The 26073-nt window shown below is 41.1% G+C and overlaps 1 protein-coding gene across 2 annotated transcripts in view; it reads right to left on the bottom strand.

Annotated features, from left to right (window-relative positions):
* Positions 1-26073, bottom strand: part of LOC124711281 (scavenger receptor class B member 1-like) — a 336229-nt gene that overhangs the window by 37053 nt on the left and 273103 nt on the right. The window contains exons 3-6 of one of the 2 annotated variants that reach the window (XM_047241278.1): positions 23850-24013; positions 5465-5606; positions 3575-3775; positions 2969-3206 (exon numbers count right to left, since the gene is read on the bottom strand). In XM_047241278.1, coding sequence (XP_047097234.1) covers positions 2969-3206; positions 3575-3775; positions 5465-5606; positions 23850-24013 — 745 coding nt within the window. The remainder of the gene's footprint in view (positions 1-2968; positions 3207-3574; positions 3776-5464; positions 5607-23849; positions 24014-26073) is intronic. The other variant, XM_047241279.1, reaches the window with a different exon arrangement.

Genomic DNA, 26073 nt, shown 5'->3' with positions numbered 1-26073 from the left:
GAACCCTCTGCCAAACACCCAAGTATGAGCTGCAGAGTAATGATGTAGATGAAGATGTGAGTAAGCCGATGTTGAGATGGCATTGTCTGTAGTCATATATGTCCTTCCACCTGTGCAGGAGGTGGTTACTTCCTAATACAGAAAGTCCACCCACGGAGAAATTGTGAAGTACACTAATACATTGAACAGCAGCCCAAATCCTACTGAGCACGAATGTGGTTCCCTAAGTAGGTGTAATGTTGAATTTTCCAAGTTGTTGTTCTGAGAGTAAGTTTGCTAGAAGCCTGTCATTCACTTCTTATTTTTTTGTGGAATTTATGAAGGGTATCATTGAAGTATCACATATGTGACGGACAACAGTCTGATGACGCTGTGGTATAGTACGGGAAGATTCGTCGCTGAGTTAGAAGAATACAAGACGTCTTAGAACAAATTTTTATTTGGTGTGATGAATGGCAGTTTGCTACAAACGTCGAAAAATATGAGTTAATGCAGACGAATAGGAAAAAAACATATTGATGTTCAAATACAGCATTATAGTGTGCTGCTTGACAAAGTCTGGTCGACTGAACGATATGAAATGGGACGAGCAATTGAGTACGGTAGTAGGGGAGGCAAATGAGCGACTTCTGTTTATTGAAAGCATTTTACGAAAGTGTAGCTCATCAATAAAAGAGACCACTTATAGCTAACTACTTATTCTTCAGTACTGCTCAAAGGTCGGTTTAAAGGAAGAAATCGGAACAGTTGAGTGGTGGGCTGCTAGATTTGTTAGGTTCAATCAACATCCGAGTTGTACGGAGATGTTTCGCGAACTCAAATGGGATTCGCTAGGGGGAGATCTACGTTCTATCCGCGAAACACTCCTGAGAAAATTTTGAGAGACAGCATTTGAAGCTGACTGCAGGAAGACTCCACTGCCGACAATCTATACATCACGAAGTGACGGCTAAGATGAGGGAATGTAGGGCACGTATGGGGGCAAATAGAGAGTCGTTTATCCCACGCTGTGTTAGCGAGTGGTACAGGAACTGGAATTACTGGTAGTGTACCAGACTGCGGCTGGCGGATTACGTATGTAGATGTGGATGTAGATGTTGTGTATATGAAGCCGATGCTTTCATTATGTATATTTTAACACGTTTTATGGAGCAATACTTCATCTAGTACTGTTTCTTTCTGTTTTATTAATTCGGTGCCACGTGGTCAATACTTCAAGTTAAATTTGAATAGTTCTTCTTGGTTTACGGAAAATAGTGTAATTCGATTCATGGGAAACATAAACAAAAGCAAACTTAAGATGAACTCTGAAATATTCAACCACAATTTTAGAAGCAAAAATAATATCCATATAGGCTGTGCTGCGGTTCAGAAAGGAGTTTCATATTCTGCTCGAAAGTACTAACAGATAAAAAAGGGAAATGCCGAAATAGACCTGAAGAGAGTTAGTAGACTATTACTCACTCTTCCTATAGTTTGTCAGTGTATCTGGACTCGAATATGTAAACTCTGTTTAACACTAAATTTTAAATTGAAAAGGATTTTAATTTACGAAGACACAGACAGCTGATGTTGTTCTGGGTAATCTCATTATGAGTAATGTGGGTAAATAAGCACTAGCTGTAACTGGTTATCGGTATTTTCTGTAGAAATAGCCCATCTAGCTGCAGGTGCTAACTGATGAACTGTCTGTATCATTCCACATCCCTTGAGGCTCTCAGAGGGGAAACAATTATGGAACACGGTGTGTCGTCTAATGAAAGCCCGTATACAATCTATGTTGCGTGTTTGTATGTGTGTGTGTGTGTGTGTGTGTGAGAAAGAGAGAGAGAGAGGGAGAGAGAGAGAAAGAGAGAGACCGAGAGAGAGAGAGAGAGAGAGAGAGAGAGAGAGCGAAGGAGAGAGAGTTACGAGTTGCTTTCGTGACCTTCTCGCTCCTCCCCCAGCCACCCCACCCTCTATATGACCCTTCAGCTCCTTGGTAACCTTAGAGGTGGAAATTGTAATGAGATATAAAAACAGTTAAAAAGCGACAGATACTAGTCCATAGCGTGGTTAGTGAGAGTACTTTCAGAAAAAATTTTCGAACCATCTCTTTAGACCCTTCAAGAACACAACCTGCAAGAAATAATTTCTCGACTACTGTATTTTTTGATAAATTCTTCATCTTCCAGTTGAGACTCAATGTACACACCTGCATATTAATGTAGAAAACTTGGAGGACTCAGCGGATGGTGAACTATGGTAAGGAGGTGTCATTTGTTGAATTTTGACAACAAATATTAATAAGATGTGTGTGTATGGCAACACTAAGTAAATATTATCCACAGATCTCCACATTTTACTATCTAGAGACCCCACATTTCTCTCTCACTTTTAGTGCCTGTTAAGGCGTAGGTTTCACAATAATGTATTTATTCTTGATCCTCCTGAGTAAATTAAAATGTTTTTATGATCAGGTTTAATTTAGATTAAATTTAATACACTAACACTTTGCCTTCTTCATTTCTACACTGTAATTTTATTTTTAAGAATACATAAATAAAATATTTTTTGGTTTACGATCTACACATGTTTAATTTTTTCCTTTTTTGATCGCAGATTAGGATAAGATGTAGTTAGTAATGCAAAGAAATTGTTATAGTTGTAACAGTATGAGAAATCGATAGAAACAACTAGCAAAATTTAATGGTGCTTATCCCTAAGTTTCTGTAACATTACTGTTCCTGTCGAGTTACAACAGCATTGTTACATACGTTAACATTTTTATATTTACCTTTCTTACAAAAAGTACACAGGAATATACAAAAGACTACTTTCTAGAGTCTGTTTCAGTCAGACAGAAGAACTAACTGCATAAGGAAGTGATTCTCGAAGCGGTATGACTACGACGAGCAGCTCTTAATATCTCATGCATGAAATTTGTTTCTTTTCCGTTTCAGTTACATAACAGATAGGAGAGCCTTACCTGCATAATAGATAGGAGTGATCCTACATATTGTCTTGCGGAAGTATTTAAGGGTGTCATTCTTTGTCAGATATTGAGGGTAAACGACCCCTTCGGTCGCCCCAGCAACTGCGTCACACTTTTCGCCAGACCAGTATCCAAACCGAGGGCTACCATGAAACTGATCCATTGTAAAGAACCTTCGAGCGTTTTCTGGACCTATGAAAACTGTAACGTTGTCTCGGAAATCGCTGTATATCTGCAAACCACAAATAGGATGTCGTTATCGTAAATAAAAGGAAAGCAATATAACAATGTTCACACAAATCCTACGTAGTAGAGAGCTGTAACGAACACCTTCGTTATTTCTCTCTTCTTTAAAAATTAAATTCGCTGAAAATAAATTTTTAATATTAACTTAAAGAGGTGGGTTATCAGATCGGGATTCAACACAAATAAAAAACTAAGCGATATGGGAGTTCCACTGAAAAATTTTTAACATTAACCTGTGTTATCATTCTTAAAAGTTCACATGGAAAATTAGCAACTTTCAAATCTGCTATAGAACTGCAGCAACAAACAACAAACAGTATGTAATAGAGAACAGTAATTTAATATTCCTTTTACCATGTGTAGGATTCCGATATTTGTGACTGGGACCAGATTTGGGACAACAGTCTGAGCAAAATGAAGCACTGGATCGGTAAAATTCCAGAAATAATTGTACACAGTTGTTTTGACGAATGGCTGAGAGTCTAGCCTGCGCATAAGTATGTTGTATCCCCATTTGATTAAAAATGAGGTATCCTGTAGGTACGAAGCAATGCCCTGGAAAAGACAGCACAAGAATATTTAGTCCAACATAAACAAATACGTATTACCTTATGACACACTAGCTCTTTAAACTGAAACTCCACTGAGAGCTGAAGGCTGTTTGCCGCACGAAGACGCGAAGCTCTCCTCACAAAATTTATGCACAGTCTTTTTTAGGATATTCTGGTGTATTTAGAGTGCGATGGTAATGATGGTTCTAACGAAAATAGTTAATTCTCCACTTAACGAATATCGAAAATTTCTGTTCAAGGTCTAAAACACATAAGATCCGTTATGAAAGATGAAAAACAAATATTGAATAGGAATAACTGCTGGCTGCCTTATTGAAGAATAACACGAGCTATGCGCTTCTGTACATATTAAACGTACTTCTGGCTGAGGCTTAATAGGAAAACGTTCCTTTATTTAGTTCTGTACCAGCGCATGATACGATACGAACTTTGCTTTGGTACAAATATTAAAATAATATTGTCTCTCTTTCTTAAACCAACATATTACGTAATTTCATATCGTAATTAGAATGTATTGGTAACCTCGGGGCACACAGTCGAAATTAATGTATCTTTGTTTAGAATAATTGCTACTGTTATGGTTATTGTTTCATGAATCTTAGAGAAAATTAAGATTTTCTCATACTACATGCAGCGATGATAATACTTTTCATCCATTCCAAAAACTTCAAATTAATTAAGTAATTTCTGAACAAAGATACTGAATAGGAACAAGTCATATCCCAAGATATAAGAGTTGAACTATAACATACTTTACGGACAATACTTACGTGATACATTGTGCCATGCAGGCCCGATTGCAATGGCGGTCGTTGGGGGGGGTGGGGGGGGGGGCTGAGGGTCAAACCGGGGTTCCTGCTTCGGCGCCCCAGGATTCATGTTCTTGAAGAAAAAAGCTTTTTCCACAAAGTGCCTAGCATTCAGCGCACGTTGGTCTATAGATTATTCTTATGATTTTGAAACGTGTCCCTGCTGGCTTTTGGTTCAAATGGCTCTGAGTACTATGGGACTTAGAAGTCCCCTAGAACTTAGAACTTCTTAAAACTAACCAACCTAAGGACATCACACACATCCACGCCAGAGGCAGGATTCGAACTGTGACCGTAGTGGTCACTATCAACACTGACATGCTTGCACATCTGTATGTTGTATCTATGTTATTTGACGAGCTACTTGACCTAAGAATGCAGTGCACTAACTTTTATCTTATACTGGTGTGCATTTTCAGCCAGTGTGGTTTTTAAGCACTTCGCTGCTCTTCTGTTGATGTAGTCTATTCTTAATGAACATTCTCTTTCGTGACATTCCGCTGTGGTACATGAATATTCATTTTGACCATTTTTGATGTGAATGCGTCCAGCTATTCAAATGCTGCCTTTTATTCGTTTCACATAGGCTTATAGTAATTTTTTGCCAAATTGGATCCGAAAATGACAGGTTTTTTTCAACCCAAACTAGTTACCTTATTACTGTTATCTACTTGCTGTGTAGACATGAACACGTTTTTAAGTATTGTTTTATATATATATATACAGAGAGAGAGAGAGAGAGAGATCGCTTCTTTCATTCAGAAAATTTCAGATAATAATAAGAATAAACCTATTTGAAAATGCTTGTATCAGAATTGAACGTAAAATGAAAATAAACTTTTTACAGTTGCTGACATACTTACTAACACAGCTATGTTTGGCACAATGATCGTGTCGTTGAGGCTGAGGGTGTTCTTTTCTGGCAGCCAATGAGGCGAGCGGACTCCCGTGTACGTCATCGTATTGTTGTCGTGGTGGGTGACATTGTGGTGTCTGAGCCTCTCCCTTTAACAATGAAATACAATAAAGGCAAAATCAAAGCGTTGATATTTTAAACTATTTTGGCTGTGCGCTCAGCAACGGTGTATGCAAATATGTAAAATGTGACAGTCAGCCAACCGGTTGCACACAACTTTAAAAAAAAAAAAAAAAAAAAAAAAAAAAAACGCATGAAGAACGTTTCTAGCTCTAAGACTATCTTTACCAAAATGGTAAACTTTACATGAACTAACATAACAACTTTTAAATTTTCAGCAACAGTAAACTTGTGCCGCCGCTTGCACCTATGACTGTATTACTCTTTATTATTATGACCTACATTCTTGACTCATGAAATAAAAGCATGTCTTTTGATGATAGCACTATTGCTGAAAATTTAAAAGTTATGTGAGTTCATGTAACTTTTCACATTCTGATGAAGATAACCTTAGAGCTATCGAATCTTGGCTAATGTGTTTTCCAAAAAAGTTGTGTGCAACCGGTCGGCTGACTGTTACACTTCGTACACAATCAAAGCGACTAGAACTGTCAGTCATACTTCAGTACGAATCAACCAACGTACCTCTCCAGGAGAGGAAACCGTACGAAGACGAGCTGAAAATCAATGTCTCCGAATTTTTTATGGGATAACTCTTAAAGCTTTTTAAACAAATAAAATGTTATTAGCATTCTACGTCTTTATTCTTCGTGTCTACATGTTTTCAGCCCTCTGCCGCTAGAGGGCTCCCAATTGCAGCGTGTTACATGATGGTGTATAACGTGAATATGTCGATGCGAGAGAAACAGCGTACTGTAATTAAGCTTCGAATTCTAAGAGTTCGTTTATACACGAAGCGTCCTCCGCTTGAGCATTACATTGGCAGGTCACACTGCTTCGGTTCACCGTCATCGATCGTCCTCCACGCAGTCCCGACTTGGCCTCATACGAATAGGTCTGTTTCCAAAACTTAAAGAGCACCTTAGACGACTCTCGATGTAGAGAAGTAAATATGTAGACATGAAGAACTCAGTTTTGACATGTTCATAAGGTTTGTTTTATTAAAAAAGCCTGAAGATTTTTTACGTAAAACATTCGGATGCGACACTTTTCAGCACCCCCTTGTATATTGTACGTATCCTCGGATTCTTCGCTTGCAAACGGAGAATTTCCCCTCATTTCTTTTCCTTTTTTTCATATTTTTTAGATTATTAAATGAAATTTAACGTCCTGTACTATATCTGCTTCGCAAAAATCAGCAATATTGAGCCAACTTTCACACTAAGCCAATCTCTTTTAATGGAATTAAATTTGATGAATAAAATGAAAGTAATCAATGACATTAAATGATACCAGTGAAAATCATTCAGGATTCTGCTTCGAGTATAAAACGTAAAACAAACATTTTGAATATACCAAAGCATTTACAGTGTTATAAGCCGTTCAAAAATGGTTCAAATGGCTCTGAGCACTATTGGACTTAACATCTGAGGTCATCAGTCCCCTAGAACTTTGAACTACTTAAACCGAACTAACATAAGGACATCACACTCATCCATGCCCGAGGCAGGATTCGAACCTGCGAGCGTAGCGGGCGTGCGGTTCCAGACTGAAGCGCCTAGAACCGCTTGGCCACAGCGGCCGGCGTTATAAGCGGACATGGGAACAAAATTTATACTTGGTCACTCAAAAACTACTCACTAAGGTGTGTTGGATTGAAAAACAAAGAATTTTTATGAAAGAATAGGGAGTTTCGGGTGCAACCGAGACTGCCTATTCTTTCTTGGACATTCCAAGACGTTGCTGTACCATTAGCTGAAAGATGGAGTATTGTCGTTTTAACAAAGGATTTTAACTATGAGGCGAAGATGTTTCGAAGTTAATCCCTATGCAGATAATTTTTGTTGCAGTTTCGCAGATTCTTCGTGTGTTAACAAATAACTTTATGCAGTTTACTTCGGCATAGTAGCAAACAAATATATCTTGATGATATAAGCTCTCAATATAAAGTTAATTTTTTAATCTATAATAGATATTAAATGCAATATCCTTTTCAAATCTCAGACCAAATTTAACCCTGTCGAATTTTACCGTGCAAAAAGATTCTTTCATACCAAAGGTGAGTGGAAATTAAATTACTCTGGGCTGGAACATAGTAAATTGTCGAACGTAAAACAGACGCACATGGAAAGAGAATTTTTTAAAATGTCACAAGGCACTTAGCAGCTACTGTATACCCCTCCAGTTACTGTATAGGCCGTTTCATATAAACTATAAAAAGAAAAGAAAAAAAAGAATTACAAGAGTTAATCCTAACTACTATCCAATGCTAATAGCATTTTAGACACACGGTTTATTTCACTTCTTGAGAAAGTGGCTTTATAGATGAAAGGTCATCTGAACTAACATCTTCTAACAGAAGTAGACTAAAATAAAAACTGAATGATTCAAACATATGGGAAGAATGAAGTAAATGAACCACAAGAAGTGAACTACAAGAAATGAACCGCAAGACAGCTGTGACTGGTGACTTTTTTATTGTCACAACCTGTTTCGCTGCATTAAAACAGCATTCTCAGGTGAACTAGATAATAGGGAAATGATCCCATATAATACATATGATCAAATTACTATAAGGAACTTTCTAAAAACGTTTTAAAAAAATTTGAATTGTAGAACTAAGACAGTGTGGTAATTTTAATAACTTTGTCTAGCATATTTACCTTTCTTGGAATGACTATTTCATATTTCTAAGAAGTGGATTTCAATTTCATCTACTTTGTGAATCTACTTATTTTTTCCGTTACTTTTTTCATCTCATATTTTTCTGTATACAAGCAATTGTTATCTTTAACTTTTTCATTGCTCGATCTTTGGATGCATTCCTCCACTTTCAGGACACTACCCAAGCCTCCGTAGTCAAATATTCCGCCGCTTGTGGTGTTCCCGTCGTTTACTAGCGCCTCCAGTTGTATGTGAACATGGCATGTCAGTACACAATACACCGCCTTCCGTGGTGTAACCTTGCAGCGACCACAGGTTATGTGTAGATTCCTGTTTATGTTACTGTAAATTATCTTAGTCCTTTGCTCTCTTATTATCTTACATTTCTGTCGTGTTTCGGTGTAACTATATCATTATATTGCGGTTTGAAATTAGCGTCATCCATTTCATAGACTTCACATCGACACCCTTATCCGCTTTTACCTCAATCAGCCTTACGGACTTGACATTTATTCGTAATAGTGCGAAGGTAGGTGAAGGGGGGAGGGTGTGAGAAAGGAGCGGTGTGGTGGGGGTAGGGGTGCGGGTGGTGGTGGGGAGATTGGTTATCTAGCTTGCTGAAGGTCCCAGTTTTGATCTTGCCTTACCAATGTCTTTCATTTTCAATCATTGCACTTATATATGTTTTTCTTCTTGTAGTGCGCCACCGCACTATTCTCTCCAATGTCCTGTTTTATTTATATTGACAACTTCCCCTCTTCATATGTTTGATTTTTGATCACGAAAGTTTGGGACGTCTTGGTGTGCTAATGTGTCACTGTCGTAAGAAAAATTTGTAATTTTTATGTTTTCTGCCAGTTTAAACACGTCACATAGGATCTATAAAAATATTTAAAAAATTTCTTACAATTTTCAGAAGAAACTAAAATAACCTCATTTTATTTTGATCATATGGATTACATGGGATCTTTACCTTGTTATGCAGTTCACCTGAGGATGCTGTTTAAATGCAGCAAAACCGGTAATAACGATGAAACTCCAAAACCAAACTCCTCCCTACAGGCCATGAAGGCCGGCCGGCCGCTGAGGTCGATCGATCATAGGCGCTTCAGTCCAGAGTCGCGCTGCTGCTACGGTAGCATGTTCGAATGTAGCCTCGGGCATGGCTGTGTGTATGTCCTTAGGTTAGTCAGGTTTAAGTAGTTCTAAGTCTAGGGGACTGATGGGCTCAGATGTTAAGTCCAATAGTGCTTGGAGCCATTTAAACCGGCCGCCGTGTCTTGCTCAGCCCACAGGCGTCACTGAATGCTGATATGGAGGGACATGTGGTCAGCAAACCGCTCTCCCGGCCGTATGTCCGTTTTCGAGACCGGAGCCGCTACTTCTCAAACAAGTAGCTACTCAGTTTGCCTCACAAGGGCTAAGTGCAGCCCACGTGCTAATAGCGCTCGGCAGACCGGATGGTCACCCATCCAAGTGCTAGCCCAGCCCGACAGCGCATAACTTCGGTGATCGGACGGGGACTGGTGTTACCACTGCGGCAAGGCCGTTAGCTACGAGGCTTGGCAAAAAGAAATGTAGCCTATCCAATGGAGTTCCGAGCCAAATTTTATTCAAGTGGCAGTACAGTTTGATGGGTTTACTGGAGTACCATATATGGTTCTTGCATGGGTATTGTCTTATTCGGCGTTGCGGTTACGCAGCAGAGTTAAACAACACTGGGATCGCCTGTAGTAAGGAAATCTTAGCAGCCGTATGGACTGGGGAGAACATAATCAGACATATTTGATCCATCGCATCCCAAAGTCTTCTGAACTCTGTATAATGTCCACATGACACTGATACTGAGAACATTCTCAGATTTTTGCGAGTAACGTGATGTTCATAATTCATCCTCGTAAGCGATTGCATTTGAAAGTTTAACGATCGTGTATCATCTATATCGAATATCTGTATTCATTTCATGAAATCCGATGCACCTTTATTACGAGCTATCGATCATTTCCGCTTGTATAAGGTCGTTTCAGCCCACGAATTACCTCAGAACAGACGTTGAGGAAAGGCAGTCCCAAGTTAACAGCATTAGTGTATTTTGGAATTCTGAAGGTAGCAGGGAAATGAAAACTTACTTGTAACTTGCTCAAAAACTACCCTCCAATTATAAGAGTCGGATGCCAAGAAGGTGAAGCAGTTGAGGGAGTGAGACTAGGCTGTAGCCTCAATCCTCGATGTTATTCAGTTTGCTTTGAGTAAATAGTAAAGGAAATACAGGACAAAGTTGAAGAGAGAAATGAAGTAGAGAAGGAATAGATATTTGAGGGAAAATGGCAATAGGAGCGTTTCCGCTGAAAAAGAAAAATTTGCTAACATCGAATGTAAATGTAAGTAGCAAGAATTCCTTTCTGAAAATATTTATATCCAGTGTAGTCATGTACAAAACTGAAATGCGGTTGATAATCAATTAAGGCAAGAAGAGACTAGAAAAATGGCTCTGAGCACTATGCGACTTAACTTCTGAGGTCATCAGTCGCCTAGAACTTGGAACTAATTAAACATAACTAACCTAAGGACATCACACACATCCATGCCCGAGGCAGGATTCGAACCTGCGACCGTAGCGGTCACGCGGTTCCAGACTGAAGCGCCTAGAACCGCACGGCCACACCGGCCGGCTAAGAGACTAGAAGTTTTTGAAATGTGGTCCTGTAGAAGAATGTTGTATACTACGTGGGTAGATATAACTTACAAAAAAAAAAATTAATTAATGACACAACTAGACTAAATGAAGGGATCGATAGACAAGACACAATCGGCTGTTTGGTACCGGAAGGAAGGGTGGGGGGTAAAAATTACAGAGGGAGACCAAAGGATGAATACAAAATTTTCTTGCTCAGGAAGTTTTAATATTTAAGAAACCTATGTTATACTTACCGAAATAAATGTACCAATAATTATTATCGTTATTTATTAATTTTTATTGTTACTTATTTTTATTTATTCATTTATTTTTATTTATTTATTTATTATCGTTACTTATTTATTTACCCTTGTGGTTAGGTCCGGTTATTAAATGCTCATCATTATACCATTTTACTAACTGTAATAAAGATCTAGGTCAAAATTCCATAAGTAAGGTGAAACCTAACATCATACACCTTTGATCTTGAGGTAGACTTTCACGGACAGCGTCAAATCGAATAAAATCCATTTTCTGTTAGGCGGCACCAATCTGATACACTGAAGAAAGCATAACACCTAAAATGCAGTTCAGTTACCGTGAAGAGGACAACTAAAATGACAACGAAACGCTAGCTATATGGTTACTGTAACTGAAGAATGACTCATGATACTTTTTCCCTTGGTAAAAGATTGTAGAATAATCTTCCTTTCGGATATCTGTGAGAGTACTCCTAAGGAGGAGGTAAGCTTGAGAGAAAGGGTTACATTATAAAGGGTTAGAGCACGGAATGTCAGATTCTTTAGTGTAGTAGAGGTGCTAGAAAATCTGAAAAGCGAAGCGCAAAGCTCAATATAGATGTAATATTACGGTCAATGAAATGAGTACCTCTGGTCAGACGAATATAGGTTACTATCAATAGTATAAAGAGCAGAATTCGTTATGAGCAGGAGAGCAGGACAAAGAGTGAGATACTGTGAACTTTTCAGTGATAGAATTATAGACATCAGACTCGACAGCGGACCAGCGCCAAGAACAATAGTTAAAGTACGGTATACATGCCGACGTCACTGCGAGAGGATGAAGGTATGGTGAAAGTATACGAGAATACTGTATTAAGTATTTCATGGAAGGTGCAACTCTAATAATAATGGGGGATTGGATAGCGGTAGCAAGGGAAGAAGCAGATTGCAGAGTTTCGGTAATATATAGGCTTTGCAGCAAGAATGAGATAGGAAAACTGAGCTCTGGATTAAATATCAGATACTGATAGTAAACACTCTGTTCAAGAATCAGAAGAGGAGGAGATATGCTTGGAAAAGACTTGGAGACACGCGAGGTTTCCAGATGTATTATATCGTGTTCAGAAAGAGATTTAACAGCTTGATTTTAGATTGTATGGCCCAAGAAGAATATATATATATATATATATATATATATATATATATATATATATATATATATATATATATATATATCAGCCAAAACATTGTGACCACTACCGACTGCAGCGTTGCATGCCTCTTGGTGGCGTTGAGGGAACGTGACGCTGTAAGAAAACTATGTAAACCGAGCAGAAAAGGAAAGGAGGATTACCCTAGCGAAGAGTGTGCTGCAGATGAAGAAATACACTGCGATAAGCTAATTTGTCAGGGGGCAGATTATTATTACGCAGAATATGTGAACGAGTATCTCGAAAACGGTGAAGCTGGTCGAATGTTCACTTTCTACTGCCATAAGCATCTATGGAAAATGGTGTAAGGGCAGTGAAACTACCACCAGGCGATAAGTTGATGGACATCCACAACACTTCACACACCGTGGGGTTTGGAGGCTTGTCTGCCCTGTAAAGTAGAATAGATTACGATCTGTAGCACCTCTGGAGAAAGAGCACAGTGTCGGTGGGCGCACACGTGTTTCGGAGCACATCATTCAGAGCACACTGTCCGCACCAGACGACTCCAGCGTGTTCACACGTTGGCCCAACGACATCGTCAGTTGCGATTATTATGGTCTCGGGATTATCGAGATTGGGCCGTGTAACAGTGGAAACGTGTAGGCTCGTCGAATGAATAACATTTCTGCTACACCAGGATGATGGTCGCCTCCAGAAAGGCCGTCATCAAGGCGAATGGCTACTTGAAACATGCACCGCGACTCGAGCCAAACTGGTGGAAGCAATATTTTGCTACGACCATTTTCCTGCAACTGCATGGGACCTGTGTAATAATCGTAGACACCACGTCAGCTGCGGACCACCTGTGCCCTTCGCGCTTGATGTCTTCCCCGACGATGAAGTCATCTTTCAGCAGTGTAATTGCCATATCTCGAAGCCAGAATCGTGTTACGGTGGTTCGAGGAGCCTGATAGTTAACTCACGTTAATGTCTTGGTCACCAAATGCGCCTGATGTAAATCCGATAGTTCCAATCTGGGTAGTTATCGAGCGCAATCGTTGCATAATTGTGAGGAGAATGATATAAGATGGAGTCGGAAGTTGTGTAGAACAATCTTGACAAAGGCGACGATCAGCTCTACCATTACCGTGAGCTTCGCCATTTAGAAGAATCATGTCGGTGTATTCTTCAAATGTGTACTCATCCATGTAGCTCTAATATTCACGTGAATCAGGCTCGAACCTGGTCAAACACGTGGGACAAAAGTCAAATAACATCAGCTAACCAGACGTAACGACCTCCCCCCTCCCTCCCACCACCACCACCACCACCATGATGACCTTGTTGTATACCAACATAGCAAACATGTTTTCAAACGGATATAGCAGGGAAATGGTACGTATCCGGGGATGGATTCCTATACAAATTAAAAATACTGCCAAAAATTTCGCATGCCGTGTGCTCCTGCACCACACCGCTTTGTACAAACTGAGCTCCATGGTCGACCAGTTTCGAGACGTCCTGTCAGAGGTACTGGGGCATTGAAGGCCAAAATGACAAAGCAGACGTGGCTAGAGTAATGATGCAAAGCTGTACACTCATGCATGACTATGGAATGATACGAGAATTATAGAAACCATGGATGTAAGAGAAGCAGTTGTCTGTCACGAGCAATGGTAAACAAGAACTAACTAAATAATGGAAGCCTGAAAAGTGAAAGGAATATACAGGGTGAGTCACCTAACATTACCGCTGGATATATTTCGTAAACCACATCAAATACTGACGAATCGATTCCTCAGATCGAACGTGAGGAGAGTGGCTAGTGTAATTGGTTAATACAAACCATAAAAAAATGCACGGAAGTATGTTTTTTAACACAATCCTACGTTTTTTTAAATGGAACCCCGTTAGTTTTGTTAGCACATCTGAACATATAAACAAATACGTAATCAGTGTCGTTTGTTGCATTGTAAAATGTTAATTACATCCGGAGATATTGTAACCTAAAGTTGACGCTTGAGTACCACTCCTCCGCTGTTCGATCGTGTTTATCGGAGAGCACCGAATTACGTAGGGATCCAAAGGGAACGGTGATGGACCTTAGGTACAGAAGACACTGGAACAGCACATTACGTCCACATGCTAACACCTTTTTATTGGTCTTTTTCACTGACGCACATGTACATTACCATGAGGGGTGAGGTACACGTACACACGTGGTTTCCGTTTTCAATTACGGAGTGGAATAGAGTGTGTCCCGACATGTGAGGCCAATGGATGTTCAATGTGGTGGCCATCATTTGCTGCACACAATTGCAATCTCTGGCGTAATGAATGTCGTAAACGCCGCAGTACATCTGGTGTAATGTTGCCGCAGGCTGCCACAATACGTTGTTTCATATCCTCTGGGGTTTTAGGCACATCATGGTACACATTCTCCTTTAACGTACCCCACAGAAAGAAGTCCAGAGGTGTAACATCAGGAGAACGGGCTGGCCAATTTATGCGTCCTCCACGTCCTATGAAACGCCCGACGAACATCCTGTGAAGGGTCAGCCTAGTGTTAATTGCGGAATGTGCAGGTGCACCATCATGCTGATACCACATACGTCGACGCGTTTCCAGTGGGACATTTTCGAGCAACGTTGGCAGATCATTCTGTAGAAACGCGATGTATGTTGCAGCTGTTTGGGCCCCTGCAATGAAGTGAGGACCAATGAGGTGGTCGCCAATGATTCCGCACCATACATTTACAGTCCACGGTCGCTGTCGCTCTACCTGTCTGAGCCAGCGAGGACTGTCCACGGACCAGTAATGCATGTTCCGTAGATTCACTGCCCCGTGGTTTGTAAAACCCGCTTCATCGGTAAACAGGTAGAACTGCAACGCATTCTCTGTTAATGCCCATTGACAGAATTGCACTCGATCACCATGTAATTGCTGATGTAGCGACACATGAAACGGGTAAAAGCGGTGACGATGCAGTATGCGTATGACACTACTTTGACTCAGTCCACCGGATCTCGCAATGTCCCGTGTACTCATGTGTGGGTTCATGGCAACAGCAGCTAACACACCAACTGCACCCGCTTCTCCTGTGACGGGCCTGTTACGGACCCGTTTGCGTGCTACGACCATACCTGTTGCATACAGTTGGCGGTAGATGTTTTGCAATGTGCGGCATGTTGGATGCTCTCTGCCCGGGTACCGTTCTGCATACACCCTGCAGGCTTCAGCTGCATTTCGTCGACACTCGCCATAGATGAGTATCATTTCCGCCTTTTCAGAGAGCCGGCCGCGGTGGTCTAGCGGTTCTAGGCGCTCAGTCCGGAACCGCGGGACCGCTACGGTCGCAGGTTCGAGTCCTGCCTCGGGCATGGATGTGTGTGATGTCCTTAGGTTAGTTAGGTTTAAGTAGTTCTAAGTTATAGGGGACTGATGACCACAGATGTTAAGTCCCATAGTGCTCAGAGTCATTTGAGCCTTTTCAGAGTTCGAATACACCATGGTCACAGTTCCTACAACACTACACTATCACAGACGTCTGGTAACACGGTGTACTACAGTTGGTCTGCGTGCGGAGACGAATGCAGAATAACAATAGCAGCAAGCGCTACATGCGGACACTGCGACAGCTAGACCAAACCACAACAGTGCACTACAGCCACACTCGTAAACACGGTCGTCATCGTAAACATGTCCCTGCAGATGCTGCTCGCCGACCGTGGCCCGTGTTTGTTACAACACGCAACTGAACGTCGGAGGTTTCGAGCGTCAACTTTAGGTTACAATATCTCCGGATGTAATTATCATTTTACAATGCAACAAACGGCACTGATTACGTATTTATTTATATGATCAGATGTGCTAACAAAACTAACGTGGTTCTATTTAAAAATGCGTAGGTTTGTGTTAAAAAACATACTTCCGTGCATTTTTGTATGGTTTTTATTAAACAATTACGCTAGCCCCTCTCCTCACGTTCGGTCTGTGGAATCGGTTCGTCAGTATTTGATGTGGTTTACGAAATATATCCAGCGGTAACGTTGGGTGACTCACCCTGTATAGAATGACTGTTTCAAAGGAAGGTCAGCATTAAGTGAGTGAAAATGGAAGTGGATAAAAATGAAAGATATGATACTGCAATAAGAATCTAACACAGTACTGAGAGACAGATGTCGAAACAACGGCTGAAGTGGATGACATTGCCTCAGAATTATTGAGCTCCTTCGGAGAATACAGGCTACCATGAGGAGACTATTCCACTTAGTAGGCAAGATGTATGAGACAAGTGACGTATTCTCAGTTGTTAAGAAGGATTTAACTATTCCAATTCCGAAATCGAGGGAATTAACAAGTGTCAACATTATCGAAGCATCAGTTTAATAAATCCTGGTTTCGAATTACCGACGCGATATTTTGGCAGAAGAATGAAAATACTGGTAGAATCAATTTCGCGGGAGATTTAAAACAGACAAACCAATATTAATTGCATTTACAGGTTTTCTAAAACTTTTGACAATACTGCCTGAAATAAGCTCCTTGGAATTATGATGGCAGAAAGGATAAAATACATGCTAAGAAAGGCTGTCTACAATGGCTCTGAGCAATATGGGACTTAACTTCTGAGGTCATCAGTCCCCTAGAACTTAGAACTACTTAAACCTAAGGACATCACACACATCCATGCCCGAAGCAGGATTCGAATCTGCAACTGTAGCGGTCGCGCGGTTCCAGACTGTAGCGCCTAGAACCGTTCGGCCACCCCGGCCGGCGGCTGGCTACAAATTATACAAAACTAGACTGCAGTTATAAGAGTCGAATGACATTAATAAGAATAAATAGTTGAAAAAGAAATGAGAGGGGCTATAGCCTACTCTCGACATTATTCAGACTGTAAATCGAGCAAGCTGCAAAGCAAAGCATGGATAATTTTAGAAAGGGAATTTAATTCTCAAGGAAAAGTGAATGAATGTTTGATTGAGGTCTGCCGATGACCGAGTAATCCTCCCAGGGACGACAAAGGACTGGGAAGGTCAGGCGTATGGAATGTGTTCAGGCGATACTGAGACAATTAGATGAGAAGATAAATACTAAAAGTAACACATAAGTTTTCTTATTTGGGGCAAGAAAATAACTGATGGTGACCAAGAAGAGACAATACAAAATGCATACTGATAAGAGGAGAAGAAACGTTTCTGAAAAAGGGAATATTCTGGAAAGACTAATATGTTTTTTATGTCATGGAGTATATTCGGAAGACATTTGTCTCGGGTGTAGTCCTATGCGGATGTGAAACGTGGACGATTAACAAGAAGAGACTACTAGTTTCCGTTGTGTGTGGAGCTCCAGAAAAATTCAGAATGTTAGACAGGTAGATCGAATAACAGATGAGGACGTAGTGAGTCGAATTGGCGAGAGAAGAAATTTATGGCACATCTCGAGCAAAAGAAGGGCTTCGGTGATAGGACAATTCCTGAGGCATTAACGATTCGACGGGCGCTGATGACCGCGCAGTTGAGCGCTCCACAAACCAAACACCATCATCATCATTAAGGATTCGACAGTTTGGTAATGGAGAGTAGTACGGAGTGCAAACAGTGTAAAGGGTGATCACGCTTGCAGAGAGTGGATTGGTTTGGAAAACTGCATAAAATCAGTCCCTGGACTGAAGCTCTCAACAACAGCAGTGTACTCCATGGCGGTTTGAGGTTGGCCGTGTGCCTTCTTGATGCTAATTTTAATATTCAGCGGTATACACTTGTTTAGTCAACTGGGACATCTGCCTATATTAGTAAAAGCTATAAAACTGGTGACAATTTATACCGATCATTTTTTTATATTATTAGTTATCAGTATATGAGTGCTGTAACATCCGATTAGCTGCGAAACCACAGTGAAAATCGAAAATGTTTATTTGTAAAATTTAGCTTCCCCAATACCCTCAGCACAGAAGGCAGCCACCTATGCTTTCCGCCAGTTCCCTACACCCGTCCGCAAGCTCGTTGTTCATCCATCTGCAGCTCGTTGTTTTTGCCAAAATTCTGTCCTCATAGCCAGCTGTTCATTTGAGCAAAGACATGAAAATAACAGGGAGCCAGGTACGGGCTATGTGGTCGTCCTTCGTCCACGCGCAGTGTGCCGCTGGGCATTATTATGAAGAACGAAACCCATGACCGTTATGTTATATGGACTGCATGAAAGCGGGCGGAACCCCTCAGTAGGCACGTAACGTTCTTCGAAAAGCTTTGTTGTTTTAAGCGTTCTTACGTACTCGCTGTGCAGAACTGAAAAGTGCGACATGACACGCTCGACGGGCATACTAGAGACACTGTACAACACATCTCTGCGAAGCATCAACGGATGTTCTCTGTGGTTTTCATTTCGTGAACAATCAGCGATTGAAAAAATTTGCCCCTATAACAGCGCTTATTATAACAGACCTTCTTAGAAGACATACCACAAAACTAAAAACGAAATATATCTAAGTAAAAAACTTTTGCATTGACTAATACTCTATCCAAGTGTATTCGAAGAAGGTACCGTGGTTTCCACTTATTCTTCAGTGTTGCTCAGCGATAGGTAAGAGTAGTTTTTCTTAAACCGTAATTATCTGTGTTCAGTGCTTCTTTGATTAATCTTACTATTCTTACTCACATTGCACAATCTGCAATTTGGAAGCGAGAAATGCGAAATAATTATCTGATAGTCCTGTAACATATTCAAAGCGACGAAAACGTTAGGGTAGTGCTCCTTACACACTGTGTAAGCTGCGTATCGCTGCACGCAGCTATCGATGGTCCGCCGTTAGCGTCGCCTTTGTCCGGTTTGTAGCTTGGGTCACTTGTCGGAGCAGGCCGGGAAAACAACGTTAAAGTGTTTATTTAAGCGGTAAAATGCCATTAATTTGGTGTTGCGGGTGTGTATGTGCCGTATAATACCGCAAATGACCCATTTCAGTGTACAGTACTACACAATTCGCGCGTGCTTTATTCATCCAGAAAGGACTATTGTAGTGCGTACGGCGGGTAAAGTGGCGACTTCATTTTATTCTCTTGTAAATGGCTGCAGCTTTGTGGCGGACATTTAAAACTATTTCTTCAGGTAGTTTTATGGCGGTAGTTCCGAGCGATCCTCTGCAGACAAGTGTCTTGTGTTTTCTCTATGTCCGATGGAAGGCACGTAATAAATTCATTTGCATCTATTAAAAAAGACATGTATCGTGACACTTAATTGCTACAGTGTTGGTAAAACGTTGTATATTTTTAATGTATTTACCATGTTTCAAAACAACAGGATTAATTACAGATACACCACTGGCAAATCACAATCAATACCTTTAATGCACGATACCAGTGGTAATATTACTGATGACAGCGCCACTAAAGCGGAGTTATTAAATACAATTTTTCGAAATTTCTTCGCCAAAGAAGACGAAGTAAATATTTTAGAATTCGGATCGAGAACAACTGCCGACACGAGTAACTTAGGAGTGGATATCCTTAGTGTAGCGAAGCAGCTTAACGTACTTACTAGAGTGCTTATACAGTCGTTCCATACTCAGCACATACACAACCGCTCTCTCGACAAAAGACTGGAAAGTTACACCGGTCACACCAGTACTCAAGAAAAGAAATAGGAATAATCCGTTGAATTACAAACACGTATTACTAATGTCCATTTTCAGTAGGGTTTTGGAACACAAGGTGTGCTCGAACATTAAGAATTACCCCGAAGATAAAGGTATATTGAAACAGCACGGATTCAGAAAATCGTTCTTGTGAAACACAACTAGCACATTATTCTCACGAACTAATGTTACAGAAAGTGAATGTCAAACAGTTTCCACATTTTTAGATTTCCGAAAGCATTTTAATGCCGTTGTTCACAAGCGACTTCTAATCAAATTGTACCCTTATATAGTATGGCCTCAGCTGTCAGACTGAATTAGTGATTTCCTCTTAGAAAGATAACAGTTCGTGGTAATCATTGCCCGTAGTAACTGACAAAAAGTCATCGAGTAAAACAGAGGTAATATTTGGCCTTCCGCAACGAAGCGTTATAGGACATATGTTATTCTGATCAACACAGACTATTTAGAAGATAATCTGAGCTACCCTGTTAGATGGTTCGCAGATAATACTGGAATTTCCCGTCTTGTACAGTCGCCAGAAAGTCCAAAAACAATTGTAAAATGACTTAGACACGATGTCTGAATGGTGTGAAATGTGACAGTTGTCTCTCAATAACGAAAAGTGTGGGATCATTCACATAAGTACAAATAGATATTGCCGATTACACAAGAAATCACACAATTTAAAGCCTGTTAATTCGACTAAATATCTAGGAATTAGAATTACGGACAACAAAAGTTGGAACTAGCACATAGATAATGTTGTGTGGAAGGCAAACCAAAGACTATGTTTTATTGGCAGAACATTTAGTAAATAGAACAGGTCTGCTACAGAGAGCGCCTACACTACGCTTGTTAGTCCTCTGCTAGAGCACTACTTTGCGGTGTGGGATACTTACCAGACGGGATTGACGGAGGACGTCGAAAAATCCAGCGAAGGTCAGCTAGTTTCGTATTAACGCTTCATAAGGGGGAGAGTATCATGGATACGATAAGCAAGTGTCGATGGCAATCATTTTAACAAATGCGTTTTCTGCTGCAGTGAAATCTTGTCAAGAAATTTCAGTCACCAACTTTTTCCTCTGAATGCAAAAATATTTTACTGTCGGCAAATTACAAAGGGATAAGATGATCATCATAATAAAATAAGATTTAAGACTTCATTTTTTATCACTTGCTGTTGCTGTTAGAGAGTGGTACCCAGAGACATGTTCTGGAGGTGGTTCGAAGAACTCTGCCAGGCAGTTAAGTGTGAACTGCAGAGTAGTCACAGCTATAGATGAGATTATAAGCAACTACCAAACGACCATTGAACGAGAGAAGAGACTTAACGTCAAATGCTGCCCAACAGTGCATCCTGCGAAGAAAACATCGCCACCTGGTTTCAACCTCCCTCGCAGACAGTGGTCCACACTAAACAGAATCCGATCCAACCATGGGAATTCTGCAGCCTCCCACTTTAAGTGGAACATAACTTCAACGCCTGAGTGTGACTGTGGTGCTACACAACAGACGTTCCAACACATCATCACCGAACGTAGGACAAGAAAGTATAGTGGCAGTGCTAGTGGCTTTGCTCACGCGACTCCACAAACTATAGACTACACTCGTAATCTAGACATACAAGTGTAAATTTCAGCCATGATAGGTGTTGTATCTCTAGCCATACGCTAAATAAATAATAAGTGAATCAACAGCTTGTTGAAAAGCTACGTTTCCTTATAACAGGTGCCTGTTAAGATGGCGTCAAATTACGTAAGGCTAGCTACAGGCATTGGGTGCTGCAAGAAAAGATGTCGTTTGCTCCAGTAGCCAGAGTATTCGTTGTCTCACGAAACACACGTAAAGAATTTAAAACGTAAAACACGCTGGAACTTCAAACGTGTATTCAACAAAGAGCATGAGTAAGAGCTCCTTAACAACATTTCTGGTATGGCATGAGGATATTAAGGCATTTGAGCCTGCTGAACGGAATAATCTACAACACCCATTCAACAAAGACGGAAAGATTGCAGGCATTGATAGGGTGACACAGTCTGGGAAGAGACATCCAAATATAATTCTTGGAAAACTAGATTCCACTTCTTCTCTTTTTTTTTTCATTTTATCCCTCTCTGGCCACATTTTCCTACCTGCCGAGCAAAGTGGCCCGTATTGAAGCCTTACACTAACTTTTCTACTTCAAAATGAAGTTTCTAAAAATAGTATAGTTGTGTTACAGGATGTATAAAGTTTATACAAATATACTTCATGTGCTTCTCTATGACATGATGTCAGCAAAGAACAACATTTTCCTTAGGGTGCCCAATTTATCCACCTTTCCCATACACATCACGCACGGCGGTGATTGTACATTGATTGGTACCATAAGAATTAGCTGTGGAAATAGCGCGCCGTTTATTATACTGTAACAGTGCAAGTATCATTACCGTGTTAAGAAACGAATTAAGTGAATACCGCAGTAGGAAGAACCCGATAATGCTCACGAAAAAGTGGTCGAGAGATTTGTGTAGCTCGTGAAAATGACTCCGTTTTATGTACGAGAACAGCGCCTGAACAGCACAGCCCTATGAAAGAACAATTTTCAGAACTGAGTTCATATTACAAGAACTGTATTGCTTTAATCGGTATAGTAGTGCCCCACTTCCTCTGAGTCTAAACTTTTGTACTGTATTGTAACATTTCAGAATTGCTACGAGTAAGAGTGCCACGGAAGAAGGAGCGACATCTGTTGAAGTGCAACGTAGGCAACGAAGTTGCGTATGACCTGCCATGTACTGAAGTGACAAAAGTCATCGAATACCTCAAAATATCGTGTCGGATTTCCTTTTGTCTGAAGTAGTACAGCAACTCGATATGGCATGGGCTCAACAAATCGTTCGAAGTCCCCTGCAGAAATATTGAACCATGCTGCCTCCATAGCAGATGTTTTGCCGGTGCAGGATTTCGTGCACGAACTGAACTCTCGATTATGTCCCATAAATGTTTGATGTGATTCATGTCTGGCAATCTGCTGGTCAAGTCATTCGCTCGAATTATCGAGAATATCCTTCAAACCACTTGTAAACAATTGTGACCCAGTGACATGGCACATTATCATCCACAAAAATTCCTTCATTATTTCGGAACACGATAATCTCCAACTAGCCGAACGTAACCAATTCCAGTCACTGATCGCTTCAGTGGACCCAGTACATTCCATGTAAACACAGCCAACACAATAGTGTAGCCTTGTTGGTAACTTCGTGTGGTCTGGGCCACTTTTGAGCGCTACCATCAGTCCTTACCAGCTGAAATCGGGACTCATATGACCTGGAAACGGTTTTCCAGTCATCTAAAGTCCATTCCATATGGTCACGAGCCCAGGAAAGGCGCTGCAGTCGAAGTCGTGCTGTTAGCAAAAGAACTCGAGTCGGTCGTCTGCTTCATAGCCCAAATTTAGCCTTACTGTCCTAACGGATGCGTTAGTCGTACGCATAGTCCGTGCTGAGAGATAATGCCTGGAATTTGGTATTCTGGACAGAATCTTGACGCTGTGCTTCCCTAACGATTTCCGAAATAGAATGTCCCATGCGTTTATCTCCATTCTGCGTTCAAAGTCTAATTCCCCTCGTCTGCCGTTATTTCACGTCGGAAGCCTTTTCACATGACTCATCTGAATACAAAAGCCCCGGCAATGGATTACCCTTTTATACCTTGTGTACGCGATACTACAGCCATTCATGTATGTGAATATCGCTACCCCATGACTTCTGACACCCCAGTTACTGCATATTTTTCCAGCCGTGCTGCTTACAAGGAAGGAAGATTTAGGGTTTATGTACGAGTAAGCAACTTACAGGTATACATAAGGCCCAATTTCGTCCACCTTGAGCTTGTCGTCGTCACCGGCCATGAACTCCTCGCTGTTGGTGATATTGAAGACGCGCACCCTCAAGAGAACCTCATCTGGCGGCGTCTTCCACCACTCGAACGGCGGCAGACCCGGCATCATCTTCAGCCTCTGGAAGACACGAGTTGCAAATGAGTACAGCTAGACGAACTCATCTTCTGGACGAAAACACTACGCGGGCTTTGAATAATGTTCTGATTATCACTTCGAGAAGGCCAAGTTGTACCGCGAAACCTGGTGTTACTCTTTCTGAATACATTCACCGTTCAATGCAACACGTTATTCCCAATGAGGAATGTATTTTGGCTGTTCAGGAAACATTCCACGTTCCAAATCACGTCTTCATTATTCTGGAAATGCCTGGTTCGCTATGGCTTCTTCACTCGAATCAAGATTATGGGCAGGGGAAGGGCAAAATTGTGATAGCCCGAAGAGGCAGTATTTGTGACTATGTCTCCAGTATATAATGAGCTGGTGCTCTGTCATTCAGCAAAAACACTCCCTTGGGCAGTTTATTTTATTTTATTTTGGGTCATTTCAATTCCGTCGCCCCACAGGAGCGGTAGGCGCCCTAGGAAAGCTTTCCACTACTCTAGGGTTTAGGATCTCTCTCCCCTTTTAATAGATTTCCACTGCCGTAAAATGTCACTTGAGCTCGTAAATTGGATATAGCGTATATAAATGGAAAACACAAAAGAATAAGGAAATAATAATTACACATGACATTCAGGGAATGGATTGCATCAAAATTCTCTATTCAAGACAGCGGCGTTGTTTCGAATGATCTTACATTAGCAGTCAGAAGATCACAGCAGGTACGAACAACAATAGATGGAAGCATAACAGACCAAAGACACTACTGGCTAGGAACTAAACATCTATGTTCCATAGAACGCTAACACGACAGTACTGGCGAGCCCCTGCAACACAGCTATTACTGGCAACCCCAGATGTTCGACCAGCCGAAAAACAGGCAACCGCAGGGAAACCGTACTGTACACAGCACGCAAACCAACCACACACACCCCCTACACCGTCTGTGAGCCGATCTAGGACCGATCGCCCACTAACGTACAACGACCTTGAACTGTTGCAGGGACGCAGCAACTGCAGCAAGCGCCGCAACGAGCTCCAACAACGACAAAGGTAACGATGCACGATACCTTGCACTAACATAACCACACCTTGCATGCACTGTCGTAGATAGCAAGCCGCTACTGCCCTTACTACCCGTCCTACTGTCGCAGAGGTTTTTTTCCCTTAGCGCTTGCCTTGGCACTCTTTTCCTCTGCCCTTACAACCGCTACCCTTCGATCGTTTTCGTACACTTTCTATCTCCTGATGGACCATGTTAATCAGTAATATTACCCAGACGCATGGATAACATCACAGCCCGCATCCTGTGACTCCTGATTCAAAAACTAACATGTTATACGGAGGTGACAGTGTAACTTTTGGTTTGGTCACCACGTTGGTGTGGGCGTTGAGAGGCCCCAACCTCTCTCCAAAAAAAAAAAAAAAACAGCAGGCATGTGGGGGAAATAATGAACATTGAATTTTCTTCCTTGAGATTTAATATTTATCATTGTTCAATCTCACTTTCCTCAACTCAACAGCAAGTATGAGAGCCGTTCGGAAAGTAAGGTCCGATCAATCACGAAAAGGAAACTACCGTGAAAAACAAATACAGTATGTTTCACTTGCAACAGTTAGCTACAGCTTACATTACTTCCCTACATAGTCATCGCTCCGACTTTGGAATTTGTCGTAGCGTTGTACCAACTTTCCAATATCCTCGTCGCAAAAGTCAGCCGCCTGTGCTTCCCACCAATTCTCTTCGCTGGTAAGCAGCTCCTCGACTGTGCCAAAATGTGGTCTTCATAGCCAACGGTCCACGTGAGCAGAAATGAAACTCAGAGGGAACAAAGTTCGGGCTGTATGGCAGGTGCTCAAACACTTCCCATCGAAAAAACTGCTGGAGCATCTTCATTGCCCCTGCAGAGTGTGACCGAGAATTGTCATAATGCAGGAAACACATGACAGTTATGTTATGTGGGCTGCATGACATAAGGCGAAATATTGCATCAGGCTCTAAAACTTGGAGGGAGACAGTATTTTATAGAAATTTTTATGTGCTATTGTGCGCTCAGAACTGAAAAGATCGGCATGAC

Source organism: Schistocerca piceifrons, chromosome 8 (genome assembly GCF_021461385.2).
Source record: "Schistocerca piceifrons isolate TAMUIC-IGC-003096 chromosome 8, iqSchPice1.1, whole genome shotgun sequence".
Lineage (NCBI taxonomy): Eukaryota > Metazoa > Arthropoda > Insecta > Orthoptera > Acrididae > Schistocerca > Schistocerca piceifrons.
This window is presented reverse-complemented; position numbering and strand designations above follow the sequence as displayed.